This window comes from Macaca nemestrina, chromosome 2, assembly GCF_043159975.1.
Source record: "Macaca nemestrina isolate mMacNem1 chromosome 2, mMacNem.hap1, whole genome shotgun sequence".
Lineage (NCBI taxonomy): Eukaryota > Metazoa > Chordata > Mammalia > Primates > Cercopithecidae > Macaca > Macaca nemestrina.
Genome location: NC_092126.1, coordinates 159,130,408 through 159,153,140, shown reverse-complemented (window position 1 = coordinate 159,153,140; position 22,733 = coordinate 159,130,408). Strand labels below are relative to the sequence as shown.

Sequence of the window (22,733 nt, the reverse complement as noted above, 5' to 3'; positions counted from 1 at the left end):
AGGCCATGTTGCCATTTTAAATGGCCCTGGCATTTTCACAAAGACTGGGGGAGGTAAGGAATAAGCCATAGAGAAAAAGTGTTCTCGAGAGAGAGAACAGTCGGTGCAATGAATCTAAGAGATTTTCTATGGAAGACCAGCCATTCCCTATCCCTGTGAAAGGAGGTTAGAAGTGGTTCTAACATGTAGCTGAAATAATTTTAGTTGGACCAAAGAATAACATTTGTTTGTAAATAACTTCTACTAATAAGAACTTACCATGAAAAACATGCCTTGTTGTCAGTTCATTTGGCAATTAATTGTGCACTGCCTTGCGATACCTGCAATTTAAATCCCTGATGTCACTTTTCAGAATGTCTTTTAATACATCGTGGTTTCCCCAGGTACTTCATTAACCCTTCAAGGGAAAAGATGACAGGTCCACTAGCAGCACCTAATACAGTTCCCTTCTCTAGAGGCTGAGAAGCCAAAGATAGTCCTCATCTGTCAGCAAATAGCTTAGGATAAAAATATCGCTTGGAGACAGAGAGCTGGACTTCATCTCCAGAGGGCCCTCCCAGCCCCACATTCCCACTCTAACTTTCCTGTGGGTTTTCTTTTGCCACTTTCTACTAGGCAGTAACTTGGGCCATGGTAAAGATATATTTAAATGCTTTTATTTGGCCTTGCCAGTTCCTTCCTGTGGCCTAAAACACATGATTGTCTGTGCTGGAGAGGGAGCTGTTGGAAGTGCTGGGTGCACTGATAAAGAAGCGTGTGTTCCTCTGCTTCCTCCCCATTGCCCAGAGGCCCCAGCCCCAGGAATGTGGTGGCTTCTGGGGCTATACAGAGCAAGAATTTCAGATGAATTGCTCCTGGGTTCAAAATGGTTACCACCCTTGTGCTGGGGTCCCACTTTGACATCTCAGAACTTTATCCCTTCTGCTACTTGGGCCCAAAATGCAATTGTGTGGTCCCAGGCAAAACTCGTTCCAATCAGATTGGAAGAGTGTGACTCCAGTAGGTTGCACAGCACCACCCTGCCCCTGTGCACAACTATTAGCATTTTATGTAAAGCTCTTTAGCGTCTGGACAAAAGACAGAAAGAGTGTTTGGGTTTGAGGCTTCAGGGTCTCCCAAGAGCCAGTCAGAGTAGTTTACCAGGCAGTGGGCTGCTGGGAAAGAGCATGGTTTTTGGACTCTTAAACAACTGGGTTCAAATCCTGGCTCTGCTACTCACTTTATAATCATGGTCAGGCTACCTAATCTTTCTGTCTCCGCATTTTCATTTATATAAAATAGGCTTTACAATACCTACCTTATTATAAGCATGGGAAAACCCAGATGAAGGGAGTGGCACATAGTGTGGTAGAAAGAATTAACAAGAAAGAAACCAAGAGAGCAAATGTCCTTGTAATTGTTAAATCCTGCATCCTGGAGAAGGTAGGGATGCATTAAAGGTATGATTTTGGTGTGTCTGCAGTCCATCTTTCTGGCCTTGACTGGGGATCTTCCAGGCCAGTTACCATGGATACCTATCTGAATAATTGCAACTTCCATATCTTAAAAGCTTCACTTGGTATCTATCCATGTCTTGGAGGACTTACAGGTTGGTAATCAAATGGTCTTTCTCCTCTTGTTAAGTGAAGAATGGAGCTGAAATGAAGGAAGAAAAGTCTCATCCTGATCCCCTGCCGACACTGGCCTCAAAGCTTTCAGAACTCAGTTTTGCCAAAATGGTTGCCATTCTTTCTGCCCTCTGTCTATATAATTGTTCAGTTGTAGGTGAGGGAGAAACACGTGAAGAATAGAAAGAAGAATGCTAGGTGCTGAGTGTCATTTTTTGTGTGACTATTGTATGTCACCTGGGGACGTCCTTTCTGACCTTGGTGTCCTCAGCCCTTCAATAGGGCCTTCTGTAGGGAAAGCATCCGTAAGCATCTTTCCCAGGAGATAAATGTGGGTGTTTTAGGGGGTCTTGTCATAAAGGTGCCAAAGTAACTTTTCTGTGAACTTAAAGTAAAGATTTTTGGCTTAACAATGAAGAGGAACACTCATTGTTCTTAATCTCCTGCTCAGGTTTGTCCTGAATGAGCTGGTACAGACAGAGAAAGACTATGTCAAGGATCTGGGCATTGTGGTGGAGGTAAGTAGAGGGTTCCAGGTGGGTCTGTGGTCACCCAACCAGGAGCACATTGGACTCTACCTAGGCCAAGGTGTTTTAATCTGATGGTTACATATACTTTACTGTCTGAGCACTTGCAGAAATGAAAATAAAAATGGTAATAAGTAGAATATGTAGGCAATATTTTTCTTTTCCCCTTGAAATAAGCTATTTAGAGGGAGGTAGAGGCCCGAATGTTATAGCATTTCGGGGAGCCTCTTGGTTACAGCGGAACTCATTCCACTTTGTTTTAGGTGACCAAGCTATTGTCTTAAGAGCTTTTCTTTGATGTTTAACTATGTGGACATATATTCTTCAGAGCTATGAGCCACATAGGCATAAAACAGGTCATTCTTAGTGGAATCTTAGGGCTTGTACATTTCCATAGATTTTAAGGATAAGTGTTATAGCTAGCAAAAACACAGATAAAAGGAAAACCCACCAATGAGCAAGGTTGACAGGTCCACAGTTAAAAGTCAACTTGGTAGTAAATTAAACAACTCTAGCTCGGTAGGAATTCACTTACGAGGAACTTAGACACTTGGATGAAAAAAAACCTGAGAAAATAAATGGCTAATTTGAGTGACTTAGAGCCCTATTGTTAATCATCTTGAAAGAACATGAAGTCTACAAATTATATGGCTACATTGCCTGCTGCTTCCTTACATTTAACCTGAGTCCCCATCCTGTGAAATCTGCTGACTTAGGGTTTTATATTTGCTTACCTGAACCTTGGATAAACAGATTAACCAGGCATATAGAAGACCTGAATTTTGACTTATGGGAAGTTATTCTTGTCTTTTTGTGGGGCTGGGGGGGTGGAAGAGGTACAGCAGCTTCCATACGCAGTCCAGCCCAGGAGTAGAGGACAAGGGAATCTGGAGACTGGGAGGCTGAACTGCAGGGAACTCAGACATCAGCGGTGCGATTATGGGACAAGTCATCCAACACCCAGGTGCCTGGGTTTTCTTGTCTGTCAGATGGAGATAATGCTACCTGTCCAACCTCCAAACCTGATGTTAAACCAAAAATGAAATTCTATATGATCGCATTTTATAGACTATAAAGTATTAGCATATTAAGACTTACTTCTAGGCCAGATGTATCTAATTCTGAGCCTTTACAGACCTGATTAACATGGACTGGGAGAAGGAAGAGGGACAGCTTATTGTTTTCTTCTGTGCTCTGCTTTCTTAAGGGGACTGGAGACAAAGAAGGGGATCCTGAAACTCATAAAAGTTTTGTCCTTTGCTCTGCACCGGGGGTAAAAGACCTGGTTGAATAGTGAGAAACCATAGAAGCATTTGTCCTCAAACTCACACAGAGAGTGTGGGCTCGCAGGGGTGCTGTGGTGTGTGGCACAGCCCAGAAAGCTTTCCTCTGAAAATATGCTACTAACCACTGCCTTTGCTGCTGCAGGGCTTCATGAAGAGAATAGAAGAAAAGGGTGTCCCTGAGGATATGCGAGGAAAGGACAAAATCGTGTTTGGAAATATTCATCAGATTTATGACTGGCATAAGGAGTAAGTGTTAACGCTGCCCCGAGGATCCAGTGTCCTGGGAACCCAGGACTTGCGTCCTCTTCCTGCATCTGACTCAAGGGGTAGGGCTTAGGGGAGAGTCTTCTGTCACTCATCTTATTATTGAGAAAGAATACAGTTCTGAATAATGTGGCTTCCTTCTCTTATCCCCTTTCTCCTTTTAGTTTTTTCCTGGCGGAACTGGAAAAGTGTATCCAGGAGCAAGACAGATTGGCACAGCTCTTTATTAAGCATGTGAGTGTCTCCCATCACCTCCTCCCCAACTCCTTCACTAGGCTCATTTATATTCATTTTAAAATCCTGGCCAGGCACAGTGGCTCACACCTGTAATTCCAACACTTCAAGAGGCCAAGGTGGGAGGATTGCTTGAGCCCAGGAATTGAGACCAGCCTGGGCAACATAGCGAGGCCCCATCTCTACAAAGAATTTAAAAATTAACCAGGGCTGGTGGCGCATGCCTATAGTCCTAGCCACTTGGAGGGCTGAGGCAGGAGGATCGCTTGATCCTGGGAGGTCAAGACTGCAGTGAGCCACGATGGCCCCACCCTGCACTCCAGCCTGGGTGACAGGGCGAGACCCTGTCTCAGAAGAAAAATAAATAAAATTTCTTCTCTTCTGCTCTTCCTTGACTGACTTTCCTTCTCAGCCCTCTCAGAGTCTTTTTGTTTGTTTTTTTGACCACCATGGCGATTTGGAAAGTGGCTCTTGCCCACCACATTTATATCCCTGGTATTCAGCTGCCTTGGTGCCTCCCCAAGTGTGCCTTAGTCCTTCGTTCACGTGGAGGCCAGCACGGCACTCTGAGATTGAACAAAAGGCACAAGATGCCTGACTGTCCGCATGTCTCTCTCTGTTCTTTCAGGAACGGAAACTGCACATCTACGTGTGGTACTGTCAGAATAAGCCACGCTCAGAGTACATCGTTGCTGAGTATGACACCTACTTTGAGGTAAGCTGTGCGGGCTTTGCTGAACTAGGATGGGAGGAAAACTCAGGCCAAGACAGCCACTTTCAGAAATACCAGACATCATCCATCCATAGGTGACCCCCACACAGCACCGTTGACCCCTTCACGGCAGGAATAGCTGCCTCAACAAAGAAAGCAGCTTCTTAGCTAAATTTTCATGAGCACCTTCACTTGAGAGGAGCTGAGGTGGCCCAGTCTGGGTTCTCATTTGAGAAGCCCCTATTTGCAGAATCAGCCTGAACACAGAGACAGTTTGAGAAGCTCCAGTTCTTCTTAAGTGACCCTGGAGCAGATTGTACCCACCAGTCCCCCAGGGACCACTTACTGAGGAGCCTTCTGTTGGTTGAAGGGTTTGCAGCCACTTCCTAGTCTCTGCTTGGCCTAGCCTGGAAGGATTGATTTTGCGGGCAGAAAGGCAGCACTGTCACTTAGAAAGAGCGCTCAGCTGAGTGTTGGGAGATCTGAGTTTAGGGCCCTGCTCCAAAGGCTTGTGTGTCAAGGAGAAACCCCTTTTCCCTGCTTTTTCCCTGAAGCAGTGGAGAGAATAAGGCCCCTCCAGCTTGTCTCCCAGGACTGGGGTGAAGACCAAGGTGTGGAAGTACTCACTGTAAAAGCATGGGAGGAAGGCAGGAAGCCAGTGGTGATGTGTGTTACGTGTTGTTCATAACAAGTGAACGGTCCTCTAGGCAATTTTACCTCTCACATTGCTTAAAGATTCTTCAGCTTCATTGGAAAACATGCAGACCTGTCTTCCACGCCTTTGAACCCTGATTCAGAGCACCCCAGTTCTTCAGTTCCTTTTTCTTCTAATATTGCTGCCTGTGTTTCAGGAGGTAAAACAGGAGATAAATCAGAGGCTGACACTGAGTGACTTCCTCATCAAGCCCATTCAGAGAATAACAAAATACCAGTTGCTCCTCAAGGTAAGAAGCTGGGAGCCTGGGTCAGGGCTGGAGAAGGGTCCCTCAGGCTCAGAGCAGGTTAGCGTAGTGCTAGGCGTTCTGCCTCCACCACACTGTCCCAAAGGACTGTGAACTGTGGGAGGGGTGGTAGGGACGTGGGAACTTTTATCCGACTGCTGGTTACTCCATCAGCTTTGCCCCCAGATAAACTGCATGACTGTTCTTCCTGCCCTTAAGGTGGCAGGTTGTTACTTGATTTTCCTTTTTCAATTCACATTCTTACTTTGTCTCAATCATTGACTTGATACTTTTAAAAAATAATAAGAATATAAAATCAGAGTGAACTACAAGGGACAAAGAAAGGGAAAGGCAAGGCTTTAGAAATCTTAGAGTAGTAATACCTAAAATTTGATTTTATATATATATATATTTAAATATAAAATCAATATATTTTACATATAATCAATATTATCAAATATTATATATATTTATTTATATTTGAGGCAGGGTCTCACTCTGTCACCCAGGCTGCAGTGCAGTGGCACCGTCATAGCTCACTGCAGCCTCAAATGCCGGAGCTCAAGCGATCCTCCCTTCTCAGCCTCGCACGTAGCTAGGACAACAGGTGCATGCCATCATGCCTGGCTAATTTTTTATTTTTTCGTAGAGACAGGGTCTCACTATGTTGCCCAGGCTGGTCTCAAACTCCTGGCCTCAAGCAATCCTCCCACTCGGCCTCCCAAAGTGTTGAGATCATAGGCATGAGCCACTGTGCCCAGCCTAATTATATTTTAAACAATGGCTTAACTTGATTCATCTTATGGAACTCAGAGGCTAAATAGGAAAGAGAGACTTAACTTCCCTTTCTCTCCTTTCTTGTCATAATCCCCCTTTCCTTCTGTCTTCCCTCCCTCTCACTCTTCCTTCTCCCATAGCTTTGAAATTTTGAGGCTGAGTGCAGTTGCTCACATCTGTAATGCCAGCACTTAGGGAGACTGAGGCAGGTGGATCACCTGAGGTCAGAGTTCAAGACCAACCTGGCCAACCCAAAAATTAGCTGGGTGTGGTGGCACTCGCCTGTAATCCCAGCTACTCAAGAAGCTGAGGCAGGAGAATTGCTTGAACCTGGGAGGCAGAGGTTACAGTGAGCCGAAATCGCACCACTGCACTCCAGCCTGAGCAACAGAGTGAGACTCTGTCTCAAAAAAAAAAGAAAAAAAAAAAAAAAGAAAGATAGAAACAAAGTAAGAAAAGAAAAGAAAAGAAAAAGAAATTTTGAATATTCTGGGAGTTCTCTCTCTGTTATTACATCTTACATGACTCGTAATTTCATTTCTCAGCTACTCTAAACCATTGCACCTCTGCTGGGAAGGAAAGTCTCCAGGGTGTTATTGTATTTTTATGATAAGTTGTTTCCTCGCTGTTTTACTAATTTTACCCCTTCCCACACTCCCCTGCTTCCCCTACTTGTTAGGACTTCCTGAGATACAGTGAGAAGGCTGGTTTGGAGTGCTCAGATATCGAGGTGAGTTTTCTGCTTGTAATGCTTGCTGTTCTTAGGGGCCATATTGGTTATCTCTCTCTAGAGGGGAAAAGATTGTCTCAGGAAGACCATGGATCCAGGTGCATCCCTCTCGGACAGTAAGAGGCTCTTGTAAACAGCTTTGTACCTGCTTGAGGAATGGCAAGTGTTAACACAGCGTTTCCTAGAACTCGATAACGTCTGTCCTGGGGTGGACTACAGCTGAGCCCCACTGGTGTTCTTTAGGTTCCTGGTGACACATAGTAGGAAAGGGTAGCCCCTTAATATCCTTCAGAGATTAGATGTAAGTTGCACAAAAGCCTCAGTACGCAATTTTATTCGTGAAGGCAAGTATTATTTGAGTCAAACATATAAAGTATTCCATTTTCACCTCCCTATCCAAACCCTGCAGACTACGTCCAAGTGAAGTCCTTTGAGACAATGTCACCATGGGATTATTTTAAGCCAGAGAGGTTACAGACCATTCTGACAGATTATTTTAGTTTAAGACCTCTAGTGGCTCACAAGCCAGGCTAAGCTGTTGCCTGGGCAGCCAGGAAGCAACAGAGAGAAGAAAGAAAATCTGAGAAGGCAAGGGACTTGATGAACAAAAACAGGAAGGTAGGGAAAGGAGGAGCTGAGTAATATTCCCCCAACATATGCTCAGTGACTGACATGGAGCCCCTGTGCTGAGGACCAATACCCCCTCTCTGGAACAGAAAGCCCCATACTCTCTGAGTGGACAGCAGGCACCAGCGTCCCTTCCTAGAATAAAGGAGCCACCAGAGATGAAGTCCCTGTTTTCCAGCACTGAATTACCAAGAGCTTCCTGCCTGAGTGCTGTTCCCCCTCCTGAGTGACGATTGTTCTTTCCCACAGAAAGCAGTGGAGTTAATGTGCCTTGTTCCCAAACGTTGCAATGACATGATGAATCTAGGACGTCTGCAAGGCTTCGAGGTGAGTCTTTAAGAATGCGTCTAAGCCCACTCTCTCCAGGACAGTAGAAGTCCAAGCTGTTGCAGCTTCCTCCCTCCGAAGCCCTGTGTCCTGCCTCTGCCTCCTTCATTCACTCACCACTATGCCTTCATGCCTGGGCCCCTCTGGTTCACAGTCCTGGAAGATGCATCTCTTTAGGAAGTCCAGCAGTAGGGAGGTCATAAGAAGTTACAGAGCATTTGGCCAAACCAAAGTCAGAATTCCAAGGAGATTGGAAAGACCCAGAGTTCTTTTTTTTTTTTTTTTTTTTGAGATGGAGTTTTGCTCTCGTTGCCCAGGCTGGAGTGCAGTGGCGACACAACCTCTGCCTTCCGGGTTCAAGTGATTCTCCTGCCTTAGCCTCCCAAGTAGCTGGGATTACAGGCATGCGCCACCACGCCTGGCTAATTTTTTGTATTTTTAGTAGAGACAGGGTTTCTCCATGTTGGTCAGGCTGGTCTTGAACTGACCTCAGGTGATTCCCTGCCTCAGCCTTCCAAAGTGCTAGGATTACAGGCATGAGCCACCACTCCCAACTGTTTCCTTTTTTTTTTTTTTTTTTAATAAGCACATCAATCATATTCTATTAGGGCTCACTTGCATGACTACTTCACTTTAACTTGATTGCCTCCGTAAAGACCCCATTTCCCAATAAGGTGACATGCTGACATTCTGGCAATTAGGGGCCAGGACTTCAACATGGGAATTGATGAGGGGCATGGAATGAGAGAAAACACAATTCAGCCCATAACAGTGAACCTTTGAAGAGCAAATTGACTTTCTAATTTAAACTGAATAACTGTTATTAATGTATATCCAAACCTAATAAATTAGCCACACATAATATGTTTTTAAGATTAATATGATAAAATTGGAACTGACACAATTATTGATTGGTACCTAGAAGTTGTTGATCCCTTTAGATAAAGATGTGTATCTTCTATTTCCCAGCAGTCCGAAACCTAAGCTTTCATTATTCCTTTTTTGGGGCAAAGGGATTCCTAGAATTTGAGATAACTAAGAAATAAATGGCTTGTTTTTTTTCTGGCTACACTGGAATGGAATAGATACAAGACAGATATATAGTTGACTCATGCTCATACCACTGTATGAGTAATTTAAGGGATAGTGTATTTAAGTGTGAGTTCATGCATTGGATTCATGACATTGTTGAGCCAAATTCTCTTCTCCTCCTTGCCCTTCCAGCCCATCCCATGTGTCCCTGTCTGGTTTTCATGCTTTGCTGTGACAGGAACTATGTGGACGGTTTTCTTTGCTGTGCGTTTTTCATAAGCTCTTGATCTTCCAAAGCAGGCCGGAGGCATTAGTGTAAGCAGGGTTACTCAGCAGACACACACTGAGTTCTTAACTATTTTTCTTCAGTCATACTGGGTGGAGTTTTATACTTTTTCCCTTGGCATTACATCAGGTCTGAGGCTATACTGAACAAACCAAGAGATCCCTTTTGCTCTTCAACCTTGAAGACCCCATGTTTTCTGAACAGGAGACTAACTGTGCTTCTCTGGGTCTCTGGAGGAAGTGACCACCGGCAGGAGTGGCGTCTGATTGTGCTGTCTGCCCCAAGTTAAACTTCACAGGAGCTGTGTTGTTCATGTGCATGTGCGCGTGTGTGTGTCCATGTAAGGGCACACACAAGCACGGAATCAAGCTTTTAAGTTAAGCACTGCTCTCTCCTGTTTTTGTTAAGCCACCAGAACCTGCTTTTGGCATTCCTTCAGGTAACTGGGAAGGACAGTGAGCATGTGTCTATTCCCTCAGCCCATGGCTTTGGGCTTGAGAGAAGTTAGAGCCTCCTCTTTTAAATTCCCCCCCACTTTCAAATCCTTTGGCTTTCCCTTTGATGCTGGCCGAGCTATAAGCCATGCTAGGTTCTTATGTAATATTAATAGAGCTTTCCTGGCTAGCTGGTCACTGGCTTAATATTAACTCTGGACCAGGGTAGAGATAAGCCTGTTTGGCTGCTGACATTGGCAGTAAGGAGCCATGATCCAAGCAGAGGGCAGGCACTTCTCAGGAACACAAAAGAAAAATAACCCTTCTGCTGGGTAGTGTTTGGAATAAGGCATCACATGAAGGGAATGGCCACATTGGCACCGAAGGACAGAGTTGTCGCCTGAGAAGGAGTACCTGCATTTCAGAGGAGGCCCTCAGATTGCTCTCTCTGATGTCAGGGTCTTCTTGTTGCAAAGCAATAGAAATGCAAGGTGCTCTGTCAGAGTCTGGGAAGACTTTCTGGGTTGGGCCATATTCCCTTTGAAGCTGTGAAGATGTCTCTGAAAATCTCATTAGAAACTGACAAACCAAATAGGTTCTACCTCCTCAGTTAGGTGTCAGGTGGCCTAGTAGCTAGAATCATTTTTATTTTTTTAATTTTATTAATTTTTAAAAATTAATTTATATGTATATTTATTTTGATACAGAATCTCGCTCTGTTGCCCAGGTTGGAGTGAAGTGGTGCAATTTCGGCCCACCACAAGCTCTGCCTCCCAGGTTCAAGTGATCTTCGTGCCTCAGCCTCCCCATAGCTGGGACTACAGGCACACACCACCACACCCAGCTAATTTTTATATTTTTAGTAGAGATGGGGTTTCGCCATGTTGGGCAGGCTGGTCTCGAACTCCTGACCGCAGGTAATCCACCTGCCTTGGCCTCCCAAAGTTCTGGGATTACAGGCGTGAGCCACCGCGCCCACCCTGGAGTCATTTTTAGAAGAATCACAGAACCCAGAAAAGTATCTACCAGCTTATAAAATGTAGAGACCTATCTATAGTACCCCCAACTTTACCTGTTGGCCTATAACTAGAAACTAAGATTGCAGAATTTCCCCATCCTAAAATAATTGAAGAAGAGAGGGGAGTGACTTATCCGAATATTTGTGGTCCTGCCTTCATCACTTCCCTTGTCTACAGGTGAGTCCAAGATTGGTGGCCATGAGAATGCCCTTGGTCCTTGGCCTATACTGCAAAGGAACCAGGCAGGCACAGTTCTCAGAGCTCTGAGGATGGAAAGGCCACTTGTAGCTCCAAGTGTCACCTACTTTCCATTGTCCTTTCAATAAAAAACAAGAAGGACCAGGATTATGACTTTTCTGCTAATAATGTTACCTTCCTGCCTTCTGGCATTTGCCTGGAGCTGTTTCTCAGGGGTTCCACAGCTTGCTTTCCCTTTCCCTCCAGGGCCCTTGTGTGTGCAGGAAAATGGCCAAGGTCGGCCCCCGGATGAGTGGGTGGGTCCCAATTCAGTCTCTTCCTAGAGCCCTGAGGATTTTGATGTCAGATCTGTTGTCCGTATCCCCAGATGGGGAGGTTCTCTGGACCCAGAGGGCAGTGGCCATCTCCCCATTTTTCATTCACTTCACCCCAGCCCCTCTTTCCTTCAGGGCACCCTGACTGCTCAGGGGAAGCTGCTACAGCAGGACACATTCTATGTGATTGAGCTGGATGCAGGCATGCAGTCCCGGACCAAAGAGAGGCGCGTGTTCCTCTTCGAGCAGATTGTCATCTTCAGTGAACTGCTCAGGAAGGGATCCCTCACCCCTGGCTACATGTTCAAAAGGAGTATCAAGGTGAGGATCCCAATGGTGATATGAAGGGGCAAGGAAGAGCCCAGTTTTTGGGAGCTGCTTCCCTAAGACAAGGCACTGGAGTCGTGACATCCAGAACCATGAAGATCTTTCAGCCTAATAACCTTTGGTCATGGAGGTTGAACGACAGTGATTATCTGTGAGCTGAAGTGACAGGCGGAGCCAGTCTCCAGCATGATCCTGCAGGTTCCCTGGGACTATGTCACTCACCCAGAGACAAAAACCTAAGTACTGTCCTGCTAGATCCAGGGCAAAATTTGGAAGCTTGTCCTGAAATAGAAACTTTGAGGAACAGTAATATGTTGCTGATATTTTAAAAATCTCTTAAATATAAAAAGGATCAACTTGTTTTCTTCCAGATGAATTTCTTGGTCCTGGAGGAGAATGTGGACAATGATCCCTGCAAGTTTGCACTCATGAACAGAGAGACTTCTGAGAGGGTCATTCTGCAAGCCGCCAACGCTGACATTCAGCAGGCCTGGGTGCAGGACATCAATCAAGTCTTAGAAACACAGCGAGACTTTTTGAATGGTGGGTGCTGGGCTTGGTTTCTTGCAGGGCCATGTCAGGGGACTCCACAACTTCTGAGCTTCCTTGGGTCTGGGTTCATGGTGAGTTATGAACCCAGATCACATTTTATGGAACTCCAACTTTGTAGTTTTCAGAAACACTTTTGAATTTTTCTGAATCTGAATACACAAGAACAGATAGGGTATGGAAAAGAAGCTCCATCTTTCTGATAGAAGAGATTTCGCTTATGGGACACAGGATATATGTCTTGTTGCCATCACTACCGCCTGGTACTAATTTGGGCAAAAGTCTGAGGTAGGCATATCCTCTGTGTCTAAGAGGCCAGGGCCGGCTAGAAATGACATGTGTTTTTCCACTTTTCATAGCTTCTCTAGTGTTAACTAGAGATAAATGAGAGTTTGGCCAATCAGTTCAAATCCCTCCTCTGCTCCCAACAGTGTGAGAGCCTAAATAAGCCACGTTGCTAGCCAGCCTTACCCCTTTTAAATGAGAATGATTGCTAACTTTAAATTTCTGTAATACCCTGAAACTTCCTAGAAGAAAATTGGTGGTTACACAGAGGGTGTAGCTCTCTGTGGCCCTTGCAGGAGCTCCCTCATGAGTGGTGTGAACTGGAGTGAAGTAGAGTTGCCACTTTGAATATATTTCTTTATTTTTTCCTCTGCTGGGGTTTTCTTCACACGGAGCTTGGCATGGGAAAGGGGTGTGTGATTTTAAACTAGTGGCTGATCTCTGCTGACTTGGTTAGCTCTGACGTCTAACCAAGCAGAAACAGAGCTTGTAGTTGAATGCAAGATGTAACTAGTAATGAAGTAAACCTGAAGACTCAGCAAGCACATATGCCTGGATAGACACACACACACACACACACACACACAACCACCTTTGGGTATACCACCTCTTCCTGCCTGTCCTGAGATCTGTACTACATGGCTATATGTGCTCACATGAGTGCACACAAAGGTATACACATGTACACACGTACAGGCCCACCCTTGGGTGTGGCACATTTTCATGCCAGTACTAGGATCTGGACTCTCAAATGATCCAGATACAGCATGTTCTGGGTGTCTAGAATGGAACTGAATGCTGAAGGGAAAGATAAAAGGTGACGTATGAGTTGAGGACCTTGAGCAGGTCATGACATTTCTCTGGGCCTTGTGACTGGTTTTGTGAAAAAGAGAGTTCAGGTAGATATACTCTGCCCATGCTGGCATGCTCCGTGATGAGCCAGTCTTCCTGGAAGCGGGAAACCTGGCATCCTCCCTACAATATCAGTTTCCCTATATTATAAGGGATTTAGCACAGTGTTTTAAAGACAAATAGAAGAAGATCATGTAACAGGATGCCATGACTTTTTAAGATAGAACATGAGACTTCAAAGCAATTTTGCACTTACAGAAAGTATTTTTGGGCCAGGCTCCTGGCCCTCAACTGTAAAAAAATTTGGTGAAAAACAACTAGACTAAGTGATCTCTAGGATTCTTTTCACTCTAAAATATCTAAAATTAAACACCAGCCCAGCCCTGAGGGATGGTCATGAAAGTTGTGTATGGCTTATGATTTCTGAATATATGACTTCAAATGAACACTTTTGTTGATAAAATAATTTTATGCAAAACTGTGTGCATATATAAAATATATCCATTTAAATTGCATTCTATTAATTAGGAGTTTCTGATAGATTCTAAGCAGAAATTAAGAATTTTAAAATTCATCAATTTGGGACAAAAGAAAAATAAGGTATAACAGTAAGTTGAAACAAGTTATTGACATAACAATAATGGCTCCTGTATATTGAATCCTTGCTCTGTGTCAGGCACTATGCTAAGCATTTTACATGGTTTTTCACATTTAATCCTCACGTCAACATGGAGAGGTAAGTACTCTTGTCCACTTTTTTTCAAGTGAGGAAAAGGAGACTCAGAACTTGTCCAAGGTCACAGAAACAGTGAGCAATAGAAACAGGACTTGAATCCACAGCTACAGGACTTCAAATTAAGGTTGTGAACCACAGAACTGCAGTATAGGTGCTAGTGTTAGAGCACTCATTTATTTAATTATGATCTCCCTAGCAACCAAAGTGAAGAAAGAAGCAGGATCAGACATGAGACACTGTATCAATCAGTCAAAAACAAACCCTGTAGGGATGCAGTTTTCTTGATTCTGAGAATTACGTTGTGCAAATGGAGGTTGGTGAAAGAATACAGGCTGTCCATTTAGCTTATTTAAGAAGGCATACTATTTTCAAATGTTTTAGCACAATTATTGTAAATAACCAGGTAATATCACAATTCCATATGATGGGAATTGATTCATAAAATCAGTTTGATAAGGCCTACTTTATAACTCTGGTATGTACTTAGAACTTGGAACTGTATTTATTTAGGCATAGTCAATGATTCAGACCTTTACTTGGTTCCAAGAGACCTTTCTCTTAATAAATCATGGAGATACAGTCAGCCCTTTGTATCCACAGGGAATTGGTTCCAAGACCTCCCGAGGATACCAGAGTCTGTGGATGCTCAAGTCCCTTACATAAAATGGCATAGTGTTTGCATATGACCTATGTACATCATCCTGTATACTTCAAATCATCTTTAGATTGTTTATAATACCTAATATAATGTATATGATGCGTAAATAATTGTTATACTATATTGTTTATGGAATGACAAGAAAAAAAAAGTCTGTACATGTTCAGTACAGACTACAACCATCTTTTTTCCATCTTCTTCCCCTATATATATATATATATATATATATTTTTTTTTTTTTTTTTTTTTTTTTTGAGACAGTCTCTCACTCCGTCACCCAGGCTGGAGTGCAGTGGCAAGATCTTGGTTCACTGCAAATCTCCACCTCCTGGGTTCAAGCGATTCTCGTGCCTCAGCCTCCTGAGAAGTTGGGATTACAGGCGTATGCCACCATGCCTGGCTAATTTTTGTATTTTTAGTAGAGACAAGGTTTCAAGTGATCCACCCGCCTTGGCCTCCCAAAGTGCTGGGATTACAGGCGTGCACCACTGCACCTGGCCTTTCCCATATATTTTCAACCCGCAGTTGGTTGGATCCATGGTTGTGGAGCCCGCAGATACAGTGGGCTGACTGTGTTACCGAACTGGGTTATCATCTCCTAAATACTTAATGACCACAAAACGCTCCTCAGTGAGAGAGGCAGTGCTCTGGTGGGCCCGTTATTACTTTGACATATACAAGAGACAAGGATGTGATGATGGACCAGGGCCAGGCTTCTACTTACAGAGATGTGTGCAGGTATCTCAGAGCCCATCTTTCCTTCTGAGACCTCAGATAGAAAGGAAGTGTGACCCTATGTTGAGTCCTGTTGAGGTATGTACCTATCACAGTAGCAACATCCTTCTAATTGAGAACTTCTCTGGGCCCCAGCTGTTCACCCACTTAAATAGTTGTTACAGTGCAAACTGATAAAAATGACATAATCGGTCAACCCTTGAAGTCATTCTTAAAGAATTGGACCTGTATGGCATTTGCCTGGCTCTCCCTCTGTAGTTCTCAGACCTTACAACTTTGTTACCTTAAACTCAATAAAACAAAACTCCAGTCTTCCCCTTCACATCAGCTCATTCTCCTGTCTTGTGAGTTCCACTGACTGCCATCCTCCAAGTCTCCAAACCTGAGCCATCCTCGATTCTTGCATTGCTTTCCCGCCTAGGCTGTCACTGTCTCATCTCTCCCAACCTCACCACAGCCACATCTATTCCACATCCCCTGATCCCGCTCTCCTAGACCTTCTGCCTCTGGCTTTTGCCATTCCATGGCTTCTGAATTAGACAAGAAGCCTTCTGTCTCCAGTCCCTCCTCCTAACCACTACAAGGTTACTGTTCCTCAAATGTGGCTCTCTGATGATAGAATCTGAATTTAAAGCTTTAAAGTTCATTCCATTCAGTTACTTTTCATGACCTTCAAAATTTGGTCCAGATTCACTGGCCTCACTTTCTAGACTTTTTATACCATGGCATGTCTTACCTCACAGACCTTTCTCATTTCCTCTTCCTCCAGGGAGACCCATGGCCCTAGGCACTCTGACTACTTCCTGTTCCCCTCACCAGCACGTCACACTTGCTTCCTTCCTCCAGCCTAAGTGCCAGAGTCTGGCCACAGTTCTCTTCTGAAGCTCTTTGTCACCACCACCACCACACGTATTACAGAGCCTCCTCTCTCTTTGCACAACCCTTGGCACCTCACATATGGCACCATTTTGTTTTTTGTATTTTCATTATTTAGGTAGATGTCTTAGTTCTCACATTGCCTTAAAATCAAGGGTAGTGTTTTTCTCACTTATCCACACGATGCCTAACACAAAGCCTTGGGCCTAAGAGGTCTCCAAATCCTTGTGGGATTCCCAACACTTAGAGTAACCACCTGCTCTTATCCCACAGCACTGCAATCGCCCATTGAGTATCAGCGGAAAGAAAGGAGCACAGCCGTGATGAGGTCTCAACCTGCCAGGCTTCCCCAAGCCAGCCCCAGGCCCTACTCCTCTGTTCCTGTAGGCTCAGAGAAGCCCCCAAAGGGCTCCAGCTATAACCCACCTCTGCCTCCCCTGAAGATATCTACCTCCAATGGCAGTCCAGGGTTTGAATACCACCAGTCTGGGGACAAGTTCGAAGCCAGCAAGGTAAGTGACAACTCATTACTCCCACCCTTGTCACTATGAGGGCACAGCCTCAGGGGTTACTTTAGGAAGAGATAGAGTCTCGGTCTGTCACCCAGTCTGGAGTGCAGTGGCGTGATCTCAGCTCACTGCAACCTCTGCCTCCCAGGTTCAAGCGAATTCTCCTGTCTCCGCCTCCCGAGTAGCTGGGACTACAGGTGCCCCACCACACCCAGCTAATTTTTGTATTTTTAGTACAGATGGGGTTTCACCATGTTGGCCAGGCTGGTCTCAAATTCCTGGCCTCAAGCGATATGGCCGCTTCAGCCTCCCACAGTGCTGGGATTACAGGCGTGAACCACTGCGCCCAGCCAGGAAGTGGCATCTTTGAATGCTTGCCGATTATTTTAGCAGGAACAGCCCACTAAGTACAGTCTAGTCTCAATTTTGTTTTTCTTTCCCCATAAATTGGGTGAGTTATACCAGTTTCCTCTAGCAATCATAAAAATGGATGATTTTTGCTAAATAGAATAGTTGCAGTGTGGATCATCTTCATCTAAAAGTCACTGCTATAGTGTTTGACATCTTAAAAAGAGATCACGCTTTCTAATGATGATCTGCCTTGAGCACCTACTGAAAGAAGTTCACAGTTCTTCACCATCCATTGGCTGATGTGGAAGGGAAGTCGATCATCAATGTGAGAATGGGAGAAGTCTAACTTGGATTGAATGTTTGTCAGAGATAATCCACAATTCAAACATCACCATGAGGCGAGTCAAAGACTCAAGCATAGATTTAGTCTACACAGCTATTTCGCCCCACAAGGTAGGTAGAACAGGAGAGAAATGGGAAAAGTGCTAGATTAGGAATCAGGCAAACCCGGTTTCTATTCTATTCCCAATTCTGCAACTCACTTGCTTTAGAACATTAGCAAGTTAGTTAACCTCATTAGGCCTCAGTTTTCTCTAGAACTCAGTGGCTCTATGAATAGGAACACTTACATTTTTTATCTACGTGTTCCAATTTTATAGTTTTATTTCTCCCCAAAATTATTAGTTTATATTGGTTATGTTAAAAAATAATTAGTGTCCAAGTTCAATCCTGTATTAGAGTAACTAGACCAATTTGTTCCATCATATCACCTGGAAATGATTTTCTACCTTAAAAAACAATCCTGCCTTTGGGAGTAAGTTGAAGTCACTTTGGCATTTTGTCAAACATATCGGGCCAGATGCGCTGGCTCACGCCTGTAATCCCAGCACTTTGGGAGGCCAAGGCAGGGGGATGGCTTGAACTTGAGAGCTCAAGACCAGCCTGGGCAACATAGCAAGAACTCGTCTCTAATAAAACTTTAAAAAAAAAATTAGCCAGGCGTGGTAGCATGCACCTGTTGTCCCAGTGACTAAGGCAGGAGAATCACTTGAGCCTGGGAAGTCGAGGCTACAGTGAGCTATGACTGCCACTGCACTCTAGCCTAGGTGACATAGCAAGACCCTGTCTCAAAAACAGCCAAACAAAAAAAGAGTATATATTGAAGAATTTGTATGTATATCCTGTATGTATATACATACAGAATATGTATGTGTGTATATATAGAATATATATGTATGTTCTGAAGACTTTCTGACTCTTACCATGCTCTATGAGGCAGCCAGACCTCCTTGGAAAGTTACAAGTCTGTCTAGCTGCAGCTGCCCTGATACAGACTCACATGAAAAGGTCATGGGCAGCATCTCTTGTATTAATGAGTAGGGGAGGGTACCTGGTGCCTGCAGGAAGTTGGGTAAGGGTAGGTCATGGCCTTGCCTTTGAACTGGGCAGAGATAAGAGGGTCAGAATATAGAGTAAAGCCAATGCATTTTCAAAAAGAGAAAAATTTAATATCAAACAATCCATGTTCTTTTCATTGAAGAATTGTGACCCCTGACATGACCCTTATGCTGACCTCACTCTGCCCAGGTGCTTACATATCCCTATGCCAGTGCCAGGTTCTTCCTTTCACTTGTAAGAGAATGCTGACAGGAAGGTTGTATGCTAGGAAGGGGCTTCCAGGTCAAAGGTGTGTTTGTACCTTTGTGTGGGCTGGAGCCTATTCACCCTGGATGATAATATTGTTGAAACATTGCTATTAAAAAACATACTTTCAGAGCACCTTATTAATATTATGTCATTACTCAAGAGCGAATGCTGCCCGCTGCCTACCCTGCTAGTGGGAGATTTGGCCTTGAACCATTGGGTAGGGTGCCGAGCAAGCCCACGTGAACTAGCGTCCTTGTGTTTGTGCCCCTCTTACCCTTATCTCCCAGCAGAACGACCTGGGAGGCTGCAATGGGACCTCGTCCATGGCCGTGATCAAAGATTACTACGCACTGAAGGAGAATGAAATCTGTGTGAGCCAAGGTGAGGTGGTCCAGGTCCTCGCCGTCAACCAGCAGAACATGTGTCTGGTGTACCAGCCTGCCAGCGACCATTCCCCCGCCGCCGAGGGCTGGGTCCCAGGCAGCATCCTGGCGCCCCTCACCAAAGCCACAGCAGCAGAAAGTAGTGACGGGAGCATCAAGTAAGTGCCTCGTTGGCTTCCCCGGGAGAGGAGTTTGAGGATTAAAAATATTCAGAAACAAACAAAAGAACACAAAAATGCAAACACACGGTAGGGAATTACTGCTGCTTATTCTCAACAGTGCCACAGAACCAGTGTTTGAGTGCTGGTACCATACACAGCATGGGGCATCCAGGCTGGAGTGGTCCAGTTTTTTTTTGTTGGTGGTGGCAGTGTTTTTTCTTTCCTTTTGTTTTGTAATTTTCTGTTCATTTTTTCTCTCTTTTTTCCCCCCACTCATTAAGAAAAGAACCCCACTGAAACCCTAGGTGACAAAAGGTGTGCTTTCTGTTGCCACATTTGACCCACCACAGGACTCACTGGACTGGACTTCTATTTATATTGTATTAAGTAACTGATATATATATTTTTTTTTTTTTTTGATTGACACCAAAAAATTACCTTGGCACAAATGCCAAACCTGTGAAGGTCAGAGGCCCGCTGCTTGTCCCAGGAGGGAGGGAACTTTTTGGTTGTCTGTGGTAATTCCTCTGTACAGATTGTAACTTTTTAAAAATTCCCTTCGACCCCGTCACTTGAATATATGTTCATAGTAATTTGTAAGATACTTCTTTTCCTTATTTTGGTTGCAAAGACCCTTCCGAACACATTCCTGTATAAAGTATTTTGCACTATTTAAAGAAACCCATACGGATGAAGTCAGGTTGTGCAATATGATGGCGTCACAATGCTCATCGTTGTACTTGTCATGTAATTAATCAGTTTAAATGTACTATTTTAAATATGTAAAATAAATTTTCACCATGAGCATGTTTTAATGAAGTTAAAAACTAGTTGACCCTTTTTCCCCCCATTTCACTCTTCTTGGACTTTCCAATGTGCAAACAATTCTTCTTTTCCTTTTCTTGTTTTTTTCCTTTTCTATATTTTAGGTTTTGGGTGAATGCATTGGCATTTTTTTTTCCTACACAAAAAGTACTTTTGTTGCTAAAGTTCTGACCCTGGCCTTCCCTCCTAAACAGCCCCTGTTGATTTTCCCTAACCTCTGAGATGAGGGAAGGTACAGATTCGATGCTGTCCGACTGGTTCCCTGCAACTGGGCAGCCCTGAAGTGCTGATGTCAATGAATGACCAGAGTAGAAGGCAGTGTTTGGCTGGCATTCCCCGCTGCTTTCCATGCTGCATAGTGATCCATGGAAGACCATGGTGCAGGGGGCTCCCACGAGCTATCTGAGCAGTGGCACCAGCAGAACTGCACTGCTTTGGCCCTCTCTCTAGGACAGGGGATAGCAGCTACTGACATCCCCCGGCCTCACTAGGTAACCACAGGCCCAACCAAAAATCCACAGTGGCCCCTAAGGCACAATAGCCCCCATGCATTTTATCCTAAGTACACTTGTTTTGGGTGCCTTTTAGGAAGCCTTGGGATAAAGGCCCTCGAAGCACTGAAGTTTTTATTAATCAGGGGACTTGCAGAGCTAACTCTTAATGATTTATCCTCTAAATATCCAGGTACTAAACACTTCTTCCTCCCTACCTTTGGTTCTGTTGGCCACTTATCCATACATTCCATGGGAGGGAAGGTAAAAGGATGTCAGACCGAGCAAAAGAGAGCAGATTGAAATACATATGGGTCATTTTGATTTCTTGTCAGTCGCTCTTGCACAAGGGTTGGGGGTGTGTGTGGAGGGGAGCAGTGGACTGAAAGAGGTTATCAGTATTTACCAGTGGAGGACACTCAGCACACCCTCCCCAAGGCTTGCCATAACCACAGGGGTCAGAATTCGTTGTGATGCCTACAGGACAAACGTCACTGAAACCCTGTGTCCACATCAGTCCCCGGGCTTGCAACCAAGAGATGGAAGCTCCCCAAACCATGATGACGAGTTCTTCTGGGAAGAAGCATATGAAACCAAGCCTGTCCTGCCATTTATACTACTCTGAGTCTTCCTTCCAAACATGAAATGTTATTGCTCATATTTCTAGTTTTTCACCAAGCATTTTAAATAACCCAGAGTTTAATAAATGTAGAAACACGCCCCTACATGGACACGCACGTACACAATGTGCTGCCTGCCCTGGGAGTCCTTTCAGCAGGGATCTCCCTGACTCGAGTTGTTCTCAGAAGGAGCCAGGGACATGGATTTTGGAGTAAAGTTATCAAAGTCTGAAGTTAACAGGCTGATGCCATCTAAGATTGCTTGGCTGGTTCTTACTCAGATTCAACAGTTGGAGCAAGGTGCTGGTATGCAGGGGACAGTAGAGAGCCTGACTAGTTAGGAGATACAGGAGAAGGTCTGGGTTTTTTAAGGAGCCCACTTTCCCACAAGATTCAAGGATATTACTACAATTGCTTTTTCCTGCTCAGAAGGTCGAACCTGTGTGCTAGGGGATAAATATTTTTGGAGCACCTTCCTCAACGTACCCTTAAAATCCTGATGTATGTGGAGCATTTTGGAGGAGATGCTCTGTATTTTGCAGCAGCTTCCTTCTTCCTAAATCTCCTCTGCCTCTCTCCCATAATGGAGGCTCATCTCATGGAACCCTGTCTGCATAGGCCCACCTTTGACAGGGAGATACTGAAGGGAAGCCACGTCTCACTTATTCCAGACAACAATTAGAACTTCTTTCAAGCTCTGTGACCTCACCTGAAACTGATGATGCCTGCTCAGGGTCACTGACACTGTTTGTGACTTGGCTTTTGGTATCTCTGTCTTTGAGATCTGATATTTACAGAATATAAGGGCTCTACTCTGAGCTTGTCTTCAGAGGTCTGTGAAGAAGTTGCTCCCAGGACCCTTTGTGGGAAGAAAGAAGTTAGGATGAAAGACCTATTGAAAAGCCATTGCTGCTCTCACCTCCCTGGGAGTACACATTAGGTCTTATCCTAACAGGGAAGCTCTAGGACCTCTAGAGGCTGACAAAGCCATGTATTCACAAACACTGAGTGATATGGAGAATAGAGACCGAGAAACTCTTTGCCCTAAAATATCCAGATAAATGAGCGATGCTCCACTGTTTATTAAGCAAATGCCTGCCCCAGAAAATCCTGTCTGATCAACATTATTTGGGAGTGGCCCTGCCCAAATACAAATCATGAGGTAGAACTCTCAACATCATCCTTTTGGGTCTTTCTGTCTGGTCCTGGGAAAGTGTCAGTAGCATATACTTCCCTTGTCTTTCCTATTCTACTCCTCACCCCCTTTCTCACCCATCCACCATGCCCTTCACAAGAGGAATTCCTCGGTCCTGTGAGGCATCACGGGTATGGTATACAAACTCCCTTGTTAGAGTTTAGTCACCTAGGATTCATATTTTCTTCAAATGCTGCAGTCAACCTTGCACATCTACC

At 44.5% G+C, this 22,733-nt stretch overlaps 1 protein-coding gene and 1 long non-coding RNA gene across 27 annotated transcripts in view; one reads left to right on the top strand and one right to left on the bottom strand.

Annotated features, from left to right (window-relative positions):
* LOC105470260 (kalirin RhoGEF kinase) overlaps positions 1-22,733 on the top strand; it is a 700,354-nt gene that overhangs the window by 626,087 nt on the left and 51,534 nt on the right. For 12 of the 26 annotated variants that reach the window (XM_071089172.1, XM_071089152.1, XM_071089145.1 and 9 more), the window contains 11 exons: positions 2,059-2,125; positions 3,563-3,666; positions 3,849-3,918; positions 4,547-4,633; positions 5,482-5,574; positions 7,028-7,078; positions 7,955-8,032; positions 11,451-11,636; positions 12,014-12,185; positions 16,607-16,845; positions 19,128-19,381. In XM_071089172.1, the coding sequence (XP_070945273.1) occupies positions 2,059-2,125; positions 3,563-3,666; positions 3,849-3,918; positions 4,547-4,633; positions 5,482-5,574; positions 7,028-7,078; positions 7,955-8,032; positions 11,451-11,636; positions 12,014-12,185; positions 16,607-16,845; positions 19,128-19,381 (1,401 nt within the window). Of the gene's footprint in view, positions 1-2,058; positions 2,126-3,562; positions 3,667-3,848; positions 3,919-4,546; positions 4,634-5,481; positions 5,575-7,027; positions 7,079-7,954; positions 8,033-11,450; positions 11,637-12,013; positions 12,186-16,606; positions 16,846-19,127; positions 20,204-22,733 lie in introns of those variants that run through there. The other 14 variants (XM_071089192.1, XM_071089190.1, XM_071089184.1 and 11 more) reach the window with 3 other exon arrangements.
* On the bottom strand, positions 1,376-22,263 carry LOC112424687 (uncharacterized). Its single transcript, XR_011618452.1, has 3 exons — positions 21,807-22,263; positions 5,258-5,470; positions 1,376-1,635 (listed from the first exon to the last, which is right to left on the bottom strand). It is a non-coding gene; the product is annotated as an uncharacterized lncRNA (long non-coding RNA).